Below are 13,831 nucleotides of genomic sequence, written 5' to 3'. Positions count from 1 at the left end.
AGTTGTGCATGTAAACAACCCTACTACGTGCCACATGACATACCAAAGTGTAATTTTGTCCTCACCTTAAAAAATTAAAAATGAGGTAAACAAATTCGTTTTTTATTTGAATGAAATTTTCGTTATTTGTTTAAGCGTAAACCAGCTTTTGTTCTCATTTTTCGAAAGCTGGGTGTTAGGGTTTGGAGATTGCGCATTCTATAAGAAAAATGATGATGTCTTTATTCTCTTGTATATTGTACCGACCAGTCCTTGGACATCGATGACCGCTAGTAATGGTGGGCCACGTAAGTTGGGTCCCACAAGCGGCATGAACCAGTGTGTCAATTAGTTGTCAGATGTCGATCACCAGGATATGCCGACGTGTCCTCGGCAACAGAGTAAAGCCGATGTGACATCGGGCATCGGTGGTTTAAACAGTTAAATTGGACCGTGGAAGGTAGGTCCCAGGAAACATACCAGTTATCAGTAAAACGCCCAGAGATAGGGGGAGCCTAAGTCACAAAGTGCCCATGCGTGTGGTGTGGATAGCGCAACTGGGTGCGACACGAGTAAAGAGTTATGGAAGGCACGAATGCCTGTTAGGGGTAGGGTTTCCAAGGGAAGCTGCATGCATGGCACGTGAATAGTTAGGATACCCCCATAACGGATGGCCCCAGAGATTTGGTGCACAAGTTGGTACCCAAGTGGCCATTCTGTTAGAGGTTGCACTCATGGTTGTCAAACTCGCGAGTCAACTCGTTGACTCATCCGAGTTTACGTGCCCACTTCACCTTACCGAGTTAACTCGGTAGCAGACTCGGTTTTGAGGTAAAATCGGTGGAATCGGTAGACTCGGTGTGGACTCGCAACTCTGGTCCAAGGCGAGTCCAGCTGGTTTTTTTTTTTGAAAAACAAAGCTGTGTCGTTTTGAATGGGGGACCTGAATGAAATAAAAAAAACTTAGGTTTTTGCGTTTCGTTTTGTGTTTCCGTTTTGTGGAGTGTGGCAACGATAGATTGAGCGGTGGTCGCGGGTTGCAGTGGTGGTGGTCACGTGCGAGTTGCTGCAGGTTGCTATAGGTGGTGGTCGCGTCGCGGGTTGCTGCAGGTGGGGCGTTGCGGTGGTCGCGTCGGAGTGTTCGTCGGACTCGTGGGTTGTTGCTGCTCATCATATAAGGTTAGAGTTGGGTGGTGTGAAATTAGGGTAGGGAAGGGAAGGGATTAGGGTTCTATTTTTTTTTTATTGGCTGCAGAATGAACTGCAGTATTTGTTTTTTTGGAGTTGCTGGTTGCCCTGCACTTTTGTTTTTTTGACAGAAATTGAATTTGGAGGAGCATTATTTTTGTTAAGAAATGTCTGCGAGTGGATCAAATTCAAGTGAGCTCAATAGAACTGCATCTTCATCTTCTAATAGAAGTAAAAATGCTCTAGGAAATAGAACTGATGTTGGATGGAAGCATGGGATAAATATTAATGGAAATGGTAAAAAAGTGAAGTGTAGTTATTGTTCAAAGACTGTGAGTGGAGGAATATTTAGGTTCAAGCATCATCTTGTTGGAACTAGGGAGGACTCTGAACCTTGTTGTTCTGTTCCAGAAGAAATAAGGGATTTGATGATAAAAATTGTTGTAGAAGCTAAGCAAGCCTCTTTGAAAAAAAGAAAGTTAAATATAATTGATGAAGACCAAGGATGTGAGGGGCTTGAAGAAAGACTACATATATTTGGTTCTAAAGGAAAAGAAAAAGTTGGTAGTAGGGGGGCAGTTCAAGCTACCATAAATCAAATGATGAAGAAAGGTTATAAAGAAGAAGTGAATGCTCAAGTTGCTGAATTTTTTTACACAAGTGCCATTCCGTTTAATGTAATTAAAAATCCAGCTTTTGCAAAGATGTGTGAAATGATTGGAAAATATGGAGCTGGCTATAAACCTCCATCTTATCATGATATTAGAGAAAAACTATTGAAGCAAGCAATTGACAAAACTGATTTAGTGCTTCAAGAATACAAGGAAGAGTGGAAGAAAACAGGTTGCACAATCATGTCTGATGGGTGGACAGATAAAAAGAGGCGTTCTATTTGCAACTTCTTGGTGAATAGTCCTAAAGGGACTATTTTTATGTATTCATTGGACACCTCAGACATATCAAAAACAGCGGATAAAGTTTTTAAGATGTTGGATGACATTGTTGAATTAGTTGGAGAAGAAAATGTAGTGCAAGTGGTGACTGATAATGCTGCAAATTTCAAGGCAGCTGGAGAGTTGTTGATGCAAAAAAAGGGAGCATTTGTATTGGACCCCATGTGCTGCACACTGCATTGATTTGATTTTTGAAGATTTTGAAAAGAAGTTGAAGGTCCATGAACTTACTATCAAGAAAGGAAGAAAGATCACCACTTATATTTATGGCAGATCAATGCTAATTAGCATGTTGAAGAAGTTCACAAAAGAAAGAGACTTGATAAGACAGGGTGTAACTAGATTTGTCACCGCTTATTTAACTCTAGGTTGTCTTCATGAATTGAAAGCCTCATTATTGACCATGTTCAGTTCTGAAGAATGGAAAACAAGCAAATTTGGAACTTCACAAGAGGGGAAAAAGGTTGAAAATATGATATTAGACAGCCGATTTTGGAAGAATATCTCCACGTGCCTCAAAGTTGCTGCCCCTCTTATGGTGGTCCTAAGATTGGTGGATTCAGATGCAAAACCTGCAATGGGTTTCATATATGAAGAGATGGATCGTGCAAAGGAGAAGATTAAGAACAATTTTAATCATATTAAGAAAAGGTAAAAATTTTATAGCTTTTCTCTTTAAAAAATTAATTACTCCTTCTTCTTCTATTACTTATATGATAGTTGGTTGGTTGATATTGATTACTATTGAATGAATGTATGTAGCTATGAAGAGGTTTGGAAAATAATTGATGCAAGATGGGATAATCAACTTCATAGGCCTCTGCATGCAACTGCATATTATCTCAATCCCCAATTCCATTATGAACCTGAGTTTAGATCTGATGATCCTGAGGTGAAAGAAAGGTTGTATACATCCATGAGAAGATTGGTTAAGGATGCTGCAGAAAGAAGGATAATTAATGTGCAACTTGTTGAGTATCATTTTGGTAGAGGAGCCTTTGCAATGGATGACGCAAAGGAAAGTAGAAAAACAATACTTCCTGGAGAATGGTGGGAGATGTTTGGGTATAGAACTCCAGAGTTGAAGAGGTTTGCTATCCGAATTCTAAGCTAGACTTGTAGCTCTTCTGGATGTAAGCGAAATTGGAGCTCATTTGAAATGGTAATTGAAGTTATTTATAATTTCTTTATTTAGTTGTATATGGTTAGTTACTAAATTTCCTATTTAATATAGGTTCATACAAAGAGAAGAAACCGTTTTCATCAGAAAAAGATGAATGATTTGGTGTATGTCATGTACAACTTGAAGTTGAGTAATAAGCAAATTAGAAAAACAGTTGCTCTTCCCTTTGATGATATTCAATCAGATGATGAATGGATAACTGAAGAGGGAGATAATATTGATGAGATTGATCAAGTTCAAGATGCAAATGTTCACTTAAATCCGATAATAACAGTTCCAACTCTAGATGCATTTGATCTTGAAAATTTGACTTTTGATGTCAATGTGAATGAAGATGAAGATGAAGATGAAGATGGAGATGATGATGAAGATGATGATGGAGATGATGATGGAGATGATGATGGAGATGATGGAGGAGAGGATATCATTAGAGGATTGGACATAGAAATTTGAATTTCTAATTATTTAATTTCTATGACTTGAATTGAACAATTTAACTTTTGTAGTATTTGTATGACCTTCTTTATTTGAGACTTTGAAGTTAGATTATTTGGTATATTATTAATTCTCATTCAGGACTAAATGTAGTTATTTACACTATTTTTTTTTTTAATATGAAAGTAGACTCTGAGTCGAGTCTACGGAGCTCCCACGAGTCTACGTAGATTCGCGAGTTTGACAACCATGGTTGCACTCCAGCAAGGGGAGCCTTACGCGCTAGATTACACTAAGATTGGGTAATAGCGGAGCAAGGGAATTCCTCTAGAAACCCTAAATGTGGGTAACGGAAACAGAAGAAACCCTATGCTATATAAAGGGTAGTAAGAAAAACCCACGAGGTACGCAGTTTCTGAGATTAGAAATATTACTCACACATACTGTTTCTTAGCCTCAGTATTGACTTGAACGTCGGAGTGCAAACGACCTCTAGGGCGCCCCCTTTGTCTTTGCAGGTACAAAGTGCTTTGATCCAAGAAAGTGCAAACCTAGGAGGAGACAGGCATGCGTGTGATCGTCGTTAGAGTCAATCGACAAGAACATTTGGCGCCCACCGTGGGGCCCGTTAAAACTTGGTCCTATTCACAAGTGTAGAGAAGAGATCCAGCAATATGAGGAACACGAGGCAAGGATCTGCCGCACCGAACGGAGGGAAAAACATCACCATGCAACAAATCATGGAGAGGATGCACGCCCTTCAGGAGATGGTGGCGGCATCCATAATGGATCAGGAATGCATCCAGATTGACCTGGCTGCGTCGCAAGCAAGAAAGGAAGAGCTTTGCAGGACCAACGAGGAACTGTGCAGGAATTTGAAGCAGGCAGGGGAACGCGTGGTGGATGAGGGAGCCCCGCCTACACCATCCAGGGCTTTCCCAATGCCATTCTCACAGGTGATCATGGACGCCGTGATACCAGCCACCTTTGTAGGTCCTAAAGCTGCCTTTACAGGTGTAGATTATTGAACCAAGTGGTGTTCAATGTTTTGATGAATCCAATCCTTTGAAGGATGATGAAGCCTCTGCTTTGCTTGATGCTGCTGTGCTGGTTTTAGCTTTGTTCTGGGGTAGTTCAATGTTGTAATCAACACTTAGATTAAATCTCAAAGCAATTAGCATCTCAATTTTATCAAAGCAAAATGTTTTTAAAACTAAGTTGAAACAACCGATTGTTTTGTCGAAACAACCGATTGTTTACACTTAGGTGTTTTGAGAAAGTTTGAAAACTGTTTTTGAATGGTGTATTTTGTTAAGTAACAAAACAACCGATTGATTCGAGGAAACAATCGATTGTTTGTTTTAAAACCATAACATAAAAACTGTTTTCTTTGACTGAGCTTTAAATGCTTTAACTGTATACGCTCCAGTCATTAAATGCTTTGACCAATCAACTTTAAATGCTTTTAAGAGTTTGTTAAGATTTGATAACAAACTATATTCTTAGATATATTCTGAAAAACAGTTTTGATATATTAAGAATCTTGAAACAAAGTTTTTGATCTAAGAGTTTTTCAAAGTATTCTGAGATTGCTAAAGAGTTGAGAGATTGATCAAGGTGCTGAATAGGATTTTACTTGTATTGATTTCAGATTTCCATCTGTAACAAGTGTAATCTTTGTAAACTGCTGAACAATTCGTTTGTGTGTGTTGCTGAGATTGGCTGTGTGTTCTTGAGGTGTTCAAGATCAACAATCTTAGTGTTGGCCAAGGAGAGTGTGTTTCTTGAGGTGTTCAAGGTCATTCTCTTGGTTGTGGTGTAAGTGATCAAGTGGTGATTGCTTAGTGGATATCCTCAGGGTTTCTGAGAAGACTGGATGTAGCTCTGGATTAGAGTGAACCAGTATAAACAACTGTGTACAATTTCTCTATCCCTATCACTTTAATTCAGTTTTGTTATTTTGGAACTGGTATAAACAACCGATTGTTTCGCTAAAACAACCGATTGTTTTTCCAGCTTTGTGCTTTTGCTGTTTGTTTTGGAAAAACTGAATCCTTAATCAAAGTTCTTCTAAAGTATTTTCATTCTAAGCTTGAAAGTTTTCAAAAATCCTTCTTAAACAATTCACCCCCCTCTCGTTTAAGGCCATATATTCTAACATAGATGACCCAGAGGCTCATCTCACGACCTTCCACACCCAGATGATGTTGTCTTGGGGCTCTGATGTAGTGCATTGCAAGATGTTCATGAGCACGCTGATAGGCAGAATGCTAGACTGGTTTGTCAGCCTCCCTGACGGACATGTAACGTCGTTTGCGCATTTTTCTACGCTGTTCAGGGAGCAGTACATCGTCAATCGGGCTCCTCCGCCAGTCTCTTACGATCTTTTCAATGTAAGATACTCCCAGGGAGAATACTTGAAGGACTTCCTCAACCAATTTGGGGCACAGGTAGTGAGGCTGCACACCAAGGACGAGGATATGATGGTGCACGCTTTCAGGAAAGGAATCTTGCCAAGACCCTTCAATAAGTCACTCATCAGGTTTCGCCCCAAAAACTTTTGCGAGATCAGGCGTCAAGCAGTAGCCCATATCGTCCCAGAAGGGGAAGTCATCGAGAAGCGCGGAAGCATTGTCTCCGTCCGCCTACGAGGGCCAAGTCGACCTCAGCCCATGAGGGTACATGAGGCGACGACAAAGAAGAAGGCTCCAAGGAAGCAACAACCCTACGAGGCCAGGAAGCCCCAAACTAGGGTGCACGCGAAGGAGGATGCGCCCCCCAGACACAACTTCCTGGTAGAGTTGACAGAGCTGATCGCTATTCCCAACATAGCGGAGAGACTAAAAATGCCCCCAAAAACTGACAAGAGATTGGGGCCCAGCAAGAATGCTTGGTGTGAGTTCCATCAAAACCCCATACGTAACTGCTTATCACTAGGGCACCAGTTGGACGAATTGGTGAAGAACGTTTTCCTAAAGGACTATTTGCAGGAGCTACAAGAGGTTCAGACGTTGGCAGCACCAGGGGGTGATCAAGGGCACGAGATGCCCGTTCATGGTGAAATTCACACCATTTCAGGAGGTTTATCGGGAGGGGGATGCATCGCTTCTCAGCGGAAGAAATACGCACGAGCGGTGATGACGGTAGAGGTGCAAGAGGCAGACCAAGCTCTTGACATCAACCTCGTCTTCACCAAGGTCGACCTTCAAGATGTCGTCCCCCACGACAATGAACCAGTAGTGATCTCGGTAGTAATAGCAGGAAGAAAGGTGCATCGTGTCCTAGTTGATCGGGGAAGCTCGGCAGACGTGATGTTCTGGTCGACCTTCAACAAATTACAGTTGTCTCCCGACCAGTTGAGGCCTTACACCGACTGCTTGTATGGATTTACTAGAGACCAGGTAGAAGTGCGTGGACACATAGAGCTGAGGACCTCTTTCACGGATGGTGTAGCTTCCCGCACAGAGAACATCAGGTACCTTGTTGTTAACACTCCCTCAGCTTACAACATACTGTTGGGCAGACTTGCCTTGAACAGACTGAGAGCGATAACATTAACAAGGCACATGTAGATGAAACTACCTTCCTTGGGGGGACAGTGAATGAAATTTTCGTTCTTTATTTCAGCGTAAACCAGTTTTCGTTCTCATTTTTCGAAAGGTGGGTGTTAGAGTTGGGAGATTGCACATTTTACAAGAAAATTATATAAGAAAATGGTAAGAAAAATAAAGATGTCTATATTCTTCTGTGTATTTTCATAACTTCATATACACGAAATATATACAAGTGTGTGGAGACTTTCTCTCTCCAAATTATAAGTTAATTATGAAGGGATCCTCTAACCATTGGATTCTATCATTATTAAATTAATTGCATACAATAATTGTGTATAATTTGACAATTATTATTTCCTAAATAGATTCAATTTCCATTTTCCAAAAGCTGTTATTAGATTTTGAAGATTGTGCATTCAGTTTTCATTTTCCGAAAGCTATGTTAGAATTGAGAGATTACGACTTTAGTTACAAACAACACTACAAATGCCACAAAAATATTAACTGAATGCACAATCTCCTAAACCAAACACCAAACTTCATAAAATGCGAATTGAATGTGTAATCTCCCAACCTTAACAACAACTTTCGAAAAATCAGAACGAAAACTCATATAAAACTACATTTTCAATTTTTTCCACACATCATTCGAACCCACACATTTATAATAAAATATTATTTTTATGCCACGTCATTTGTTGTAAAGTGAAGCAGCCACGAGCCAGTTGTTTATATATCATTACTCAAGAACGTAAATATTGTTGGACATCTATTAAAAAGTAGCGCATGTATACAACCCTACTACGTGCCACATTTGATGACATGGCAAAATGTATTTTTGTCCTTGCCTTAACATATTAAAAATGAGGTAAACAAAATGGTTTTTGATTAGAATGAAATTTTCGTTCTTTGTTTCAGCGTAAACCAGTTTTCGTTCTCATTTTTCGAAAGTTGGGTGTTAGAGTTGGGAGATTGCACATTTTATAAGAAACTTATATTAGAAGATGGTAAGAAAAATAAAGATGTATTTATTCTTCTGTGTATTTTCATAACTTCGTATACACGAAATATATACAAGTGTGTGGAGACTTTCTCTCTCCAATTTATAAGTTAATTATGTAGTGATCCTCTAACCATTGGATTCTATCATTATTAAATTAATTGCATACAATAATTGTGTATAATTTGACAATTATTATTTCCTTATTAACTTCAATTTGCATTTTCCAAAAGCTGTTATTAGAGATGGAATATTGTGCATTCAATTTACATTTTCGGAAAGTTGTTGTTATAATTGAGAGTTATGCGCCTTCAGTTACAAACAACACTACAAATGCCTCAAAAATATTAATTGAAGGCGCAATCTCCTAAACCTAACACCAGCTTTCATAAAATGCGAATTGAATGTGCAATCCCCCAACCTTAACAACAACTTTCAAAAAATGAGAATGAAAACTCATATAAAACTACATTTTCAAATTTTTTCCACACATCATTCGAACCCACACATTTATAATACAATATTATTTTTATCCCACATCATTTGTTGTAAAGTGAAGCATCCACGAGCCAATTGTTTATATATCACTACTCAAGAACGAAAATATTGTTTGACATCTATTAAAAAGTAGCGCATGTAAACAACCCTACTATGTGCCACATTTGATGACATGGCAAAGTATAATTTTGTCCTTACCTGAACATATTAAAAATGAAAGGATGTCTTTATTCTTCTGTGTATTTTCATAACTTCATATAAACGAAATATATAAAAGTTTGTGGAGACTTGCTCTCTCCAAATTATAAGTTAATTATGTAGGGATCGTCTAACCATTGGATTCTATCATTATCAAATTAATTCCATATAATTGCGTACAATAACGTACAACAATACAATAATTGTGTATAATTTGACAATTATGATTTCCTTAATAGCTTCAATTTGCATCTTCCAAAAGCTGCTATTAGAGATGGAAAATTGTGCATTGAATTTGCATTTTCCGAAAGCTGCTGTTAGAATTGAGAGATTGCGCCTTCTGTTACAAACAACACTACAAATGCCACAAAAATATTAACTGAAGGCGCAATATCCTAAACCTAACACCAACTTTCATAAAATGCGATTTGAATGTGCAATCTCCCAACCTTAACAACAACTTTCGAAAAATAAGAACGAAAACTCGTATAAAACTACATTTTCAATTTTTTCGTCACATCATTCGAACCCACACATTTATAATAAAATATTATTTTTATGCCACGTCATTTGTAGTAAAGTGAAGCAGCCACGAGCCAGTTGTTTATATATCCATACTCAAAAATGGAAATGATTATTTGACATCCAGAAAAAAGTTGTGCAGGTAAACAACTCTACTATGTGCCACATTTAATGACATGGCAAAGTGTATTTTTGTCCTTGCCTTAACATAATAAAAATGATGTATACAAAATAGTTTTTTATTTGAATGAAATTTTCGTTCTTTGTTTTAACGTAAACCAGTTTTCGTTCTCATTTATCGAAAGTTGAGTGTTAGAGTTGGGAGATTGCACATTTTATAAAAAAATTATATAAGAAGATGGTAAGAAAAATAAAGATGTCTTTATTCTTTTGTGTATTAAAACTCAACCGAGTATTTCCGCATCTTCATGGTAGTCCTCGCTTCGTGTTTTTCCTCGGAAACGTCATAATCCTAATGTTGTTCGCACAATCGGGTCACTTTTCGAATCACACTTCGGAAGAAAAACCATCCCCCGAACCCGATCTCTATCTCGAGTTTCTCCAACACAACACCGTCAAACAAAAACCAATTGTTCACAACAACAATCGTAAAGCAAAGATGAGTGTGAGAGTGGAGGATGGTGCAAAGGATAAACAAATTGTTCCCACCAAAACAGAGACCAGTTTGGAGATGGTGAAGAAGGATTACAGAAGGTGTGAATCGGACATCGTAGAGCGCGTGGTGGAGAATGAGAAACCTAGGCGCGCGTTGCAGAGGTGTGAGACTGAGAAAGTGGTTCGCAACGTTAATTCGTACCCTGAGGATGGGATGAGCAACGACGAGTTTCGTTGCAAGATTGAGGCTTTCATTGCTCGCCAACAGAGGCTACGAACGCAAAAGTAAAATTGTTGATTAAGAGTTGAAGGGTATTTGGTTAAGAAAAAGTTTGTAAATTGCTTCTAGTGTTGGCTGAGAAGTGAAAAGTATACATGCAACGTTGCAAAATGTATAAAATTAGTGATCAACATAAAATCGGAGCAATTAGGTTTTATTGAATTGGCTATGGAAGTTAGGTGGTGTCTACAAGTAATGTTTTTACTTGAAAACTCATTTTACATCTGTAAATGCAAAGAATATGTGATGCAGCTAAGGGAAATTCCCATTTGTAAGCAGAAGATGAGATTATGTTGCTTTGGAAAAAAAAAAGACATTTGAAATTTTGGGATGTTGTGGCAAAGTATATACATTTTGTTGATTAAGTTTGTAAGAGATAGTGAATAACAATCCTATTACATAGAGAAGAGAAAAAGCATTGGTGTTATTAACCGGGAAAGTGATCAAAATGGTGTAGAATTATAGGCAAATGTAGAAAAATTTATGGAAAGGAACATTTCTGATCCATTAAGCCAATTCTGCTGGTCAGTTGAATTATTTTCTTCCATGAATAATAATTAATATTTTTTCAAATAAAAATATGTATACTTAATTTTATTTTTTTTATAAATAGTATCAGCCACCTTTCAAGTACTCAACATTTTCATCTCAACAACAATCTCTACCATGATCCTCATCTGCCTATAATCCAATGTCATTCATGCAGTATTATCGATCAACAATGTCTTCATAGATATCGCGTCACAAAATCAGAGTAAGACCAATGAATTAATATCTTTTCAAATAAAAATATGTATACTTAATTTTATTTTTTTTATAAATAGTATCAGCCACCTTTCAAGTACTCAACATTTTCATCTCAACCGCAATCTCTACCATGATCCTCATCTGCCTATAATCCAATGTCATTCATGCAGTATTATCGATCAACAATGTCTTCACAGATATCGCGTCGCAAAATCAGAGTAAGACCAATGAAGTTGAAGACATTGATGATGACATTCCACCTTCGTCCCCTTCTACCGTTTCCTCCAAATAACAACCACAAGGACAATGAAGAAGACCACCCTTTGGCACAACTTATCATAGATGACAACTTTTCTTACATTTCTATTTTCTAATTATGTATAAATTGTACTTATTTATCATTTTATAAATATTGTTTAAATACTTTCTTTTATTTATAATTGTATCAATGGTAAAAGTTACTTCATAAACCAAATTCAATTTTTTTAAAACAACAAAAATATTTTTAACTTTAACAATATTTAAAAACTACTAAATTTTATATTTTATTGTACAACCCATTAACTTTGTTTTTTTTTTTTCAAAACAAAATTTTATTTAAATTTTTTTAATATTATTTATCTATAAAATACAAATTTTCACAACATTTCTATTTGGTTGATGTAATTTTAAATAATTTTTAAATTATGATTATATACAATTTTTTTTTAAAAAAAAATTATTATTATTTTAAAAAATTGAACTAAAGTTGCCAACAAAGTTGCATCTTTAATTTAAATAAAAAACATTAAGTTGAATCTCTTTATATTTAAATTTCCAAATTGACAACTTTTATTAAAAGAAAAAATAAGTGATAGATTAATAAATTTGATTCATGCGGCCTACATTATTAGTAAATTTTGTTATTAAAGTCTTAGCTTTAGTATGAAATTTGGAAAACTGAAAAAACATCTCCATCATTGCCACAGTGCAAAAGCCATACACTATCTGCCACTGCCTATAGACTTTTATTTATTTATTTTGCCTTTCTCTTCTCTTTTGCTTTTAATTATTCAATGACAAGTAGGACCACCTCATTTATGCTTTAATTTTGGTCTTAAAATCTCACTTCTGATTCCTCTATTATGCCTGCTTTAGTACAAAAGATGAGTACTGCTGGACATATCCAGGCTTAGAAGGTTTCATGGTTAAACACATCTCCGCTTTCTAAAGCTTCTTTTTACTTAATTATTAAGTTTAACACGTTTATTTAATTACCATATCTCAGACTGATATAAAAATTTATCAGTATTATTCACGCTAATCAGATTCAACACTGCATGTATCCAACTTATTTTATAAATATATTCACAGTTTAAAATTAAATTAAGTTATATATTTAATACTCTCTTCCAGTAAATATGAAGTAAACTTAAATATCGAAAAACCTTACACCACATCTAAATAAAGTTATATATAAAATAGTAAAAAATACTTTGCTTCAAAAACATAATATTAGCAGACACTTTTTTCACTAAAATAATTCAATGTTTACCCTCCTCAAATTAATAAGTACAGCCTCTACTCCTCTCTTCTCTTAAATAAACCTTTTTTTTTCTCTTAATTTAATAAATAAACGTTATTCTCCTCTGCATATTCATTTTCTCTTAATTTTTGTTCTACTAAATACGAAGTTTACTCTTTCATTCTTGAATATAGGACATTGATTATAAATTCATATTTGTTAAGAAAGATAGTCAATTTAGTTAATATCATTAAATTTATTTGTAAATATAATATTTTCAAAATTACCTTTAAATAATTAATATTTTTTATAATTTGTTTAAACCTGTTCCGGCCGGTTGACCTGGGACGTCTTTGTGCGCAACCTTGTCCGTCAACTAGGGACACCTTCCCTCTGGCTACCTAAGGATACCTGCAAAGAAGGACAAAAGGGGCGCCCTAGTGGCCGTTTGCACTCCGACGCTCAAGTCAGCTAGCAAGAAATACCAAAAACTCTACACCTTCGTATCGGAGCACCGTGAATGACACTCTGAAGGTGGTCAAAAGAACTACGTGTCTTGTATCTTTTCTCCCTCTGGCAAACAACCTCTCTCTAGTCCCTTGTGCGTAGCCTCAAGACTCGAGCAAGCAACTAGAGTGTATTCTCGGAAAATCTGCCAAAAGTTCCAACCCTGTTTCCAACGTCCCAGGTTCTATTTAAACTACTCTAGCATTTAAAGCGTCTTAAAGCGCATTTAAGGTTATGAAACGTTTAGCGCCTTTAAGACGTTTAAACCGCTTGGAGCATTTAAAGTACCTTAAACGCTCGAAACGTAAAATTTAACTTAAATAGCTTTAATTACCTTGTACCTGACAAATTGATGTTTCTGTTCTGACTTGGCTGCTATTACACGTGGAGGGCCTCACAGCACCGTGACCCTACTTGGGGGTATTTCCTCGTGTGAGTCCTCCTTCCTGGGAGTGCATCTGCGCAAGGGGTGACTTTTTGGGTGCCAACTCATGCCCCCAAACCTCTAGTCTCTCGCTTTGAGAGCGTATCTACCTTCCTCTCGTACCCTGCACCTGGCTACCCCTGGGCGTGACCCTTCTCATGAGTCGTAACTATCCCAAGGGCCTCTCTGGGGCGACATGGGCACTTCACGAGTCAGATTGCTCTCCACTGGCGCTAGTACTATG

The 13,831-nt window shown here is 37.1% G+C and overlaps 4 protein-coding genes across 4 annotated transcripts; all 4 read left to right on the top strand.

Moving 5' to 3' along the window:
- The first annotated feature begins 1,334 nt into the window (after positions 1-1,334).
- On the top strand, positions 1,335-2,303 carry LOC137822148 (uncharacterized). Its single transcript, XM_068627052.1, has one exon. The coding sequence runs from the start codon at positions 1,335-1,337 to the stop codon at positions 2,301-2,303; it is 969 nt and encodes a 322-aa protein (XP_068483153.1).
- Positions 2,304-2,510: 207 nt separating this feature from the next.
- Positions 2,511-3,247, top strand: LOC137821722 (uncharacterized). Its single transcript, XM_068626456.1, has 2 exons — positions 2,511-2,771; positions 2,883-3,247. The coding sequence occupies exons 1-2, from the start codon at positions 2,524-2,526 to the stop codon at positions 3,232-3,234; spliced, it is 600 nt and encodes a 199-aa protein (XP_068482557.1). The 5' UTR covers positions 2,511-2,523; the 3' UTR covers positions 3,235-3,247.
- Positions 3,248-5,939: 2,692 nt separating this feature from the next.
- On the top strand, positions 5,940-7,310 carry LOC137822147 (uncharacterized). Its single transcript, XM_068627051.1, has one exon. The coding sequence runs from the start codon at positions 5,940-5,942 to the stop codon at positions 7,308-7,310; it is 1,371 nt and encodes a 456-aa protein (XP_068483152.1).
- A 2,576-nt stretch (positions 7,311-9,886) lies between these two features.
- Positions 9,887-10,468, top strand: LOC137822146 (uncharacterized). Its single transcript, XM_068627050.1, has one exon. It carries the CDS (start codon positions 9,887-9,889, stop codon positions 10,412-10,414), a length of 528 nt encoding a protein of 175 aa, XP_068483151.1. The 3' UTR covers positions 10,415-10,468.
- The last annotated feature ends 3,363 nt before the right edge of the window (positions 10,469-13,831 follow it).

This window comes from Phaseolus vulgaris, chromosome 9 (assembly GCF_000499845.2).
Source record: "Phaseolus vulgaris cultivar G19833 chromosome 9, P. vulgaris v2.0, whole genome shotgun sequence".
Lineage (NCBI taxonomy): Eukaryota > Viridiplantae > Streptophyta > Magnoliopsida > Fabales > Fabaceae > Phaseolus > Phaseolus vulgaris.
Note: the sequence above shows the minus strand (reverse complement) of the source record. Positions and strands in the feature narration are given on the sequence as shown.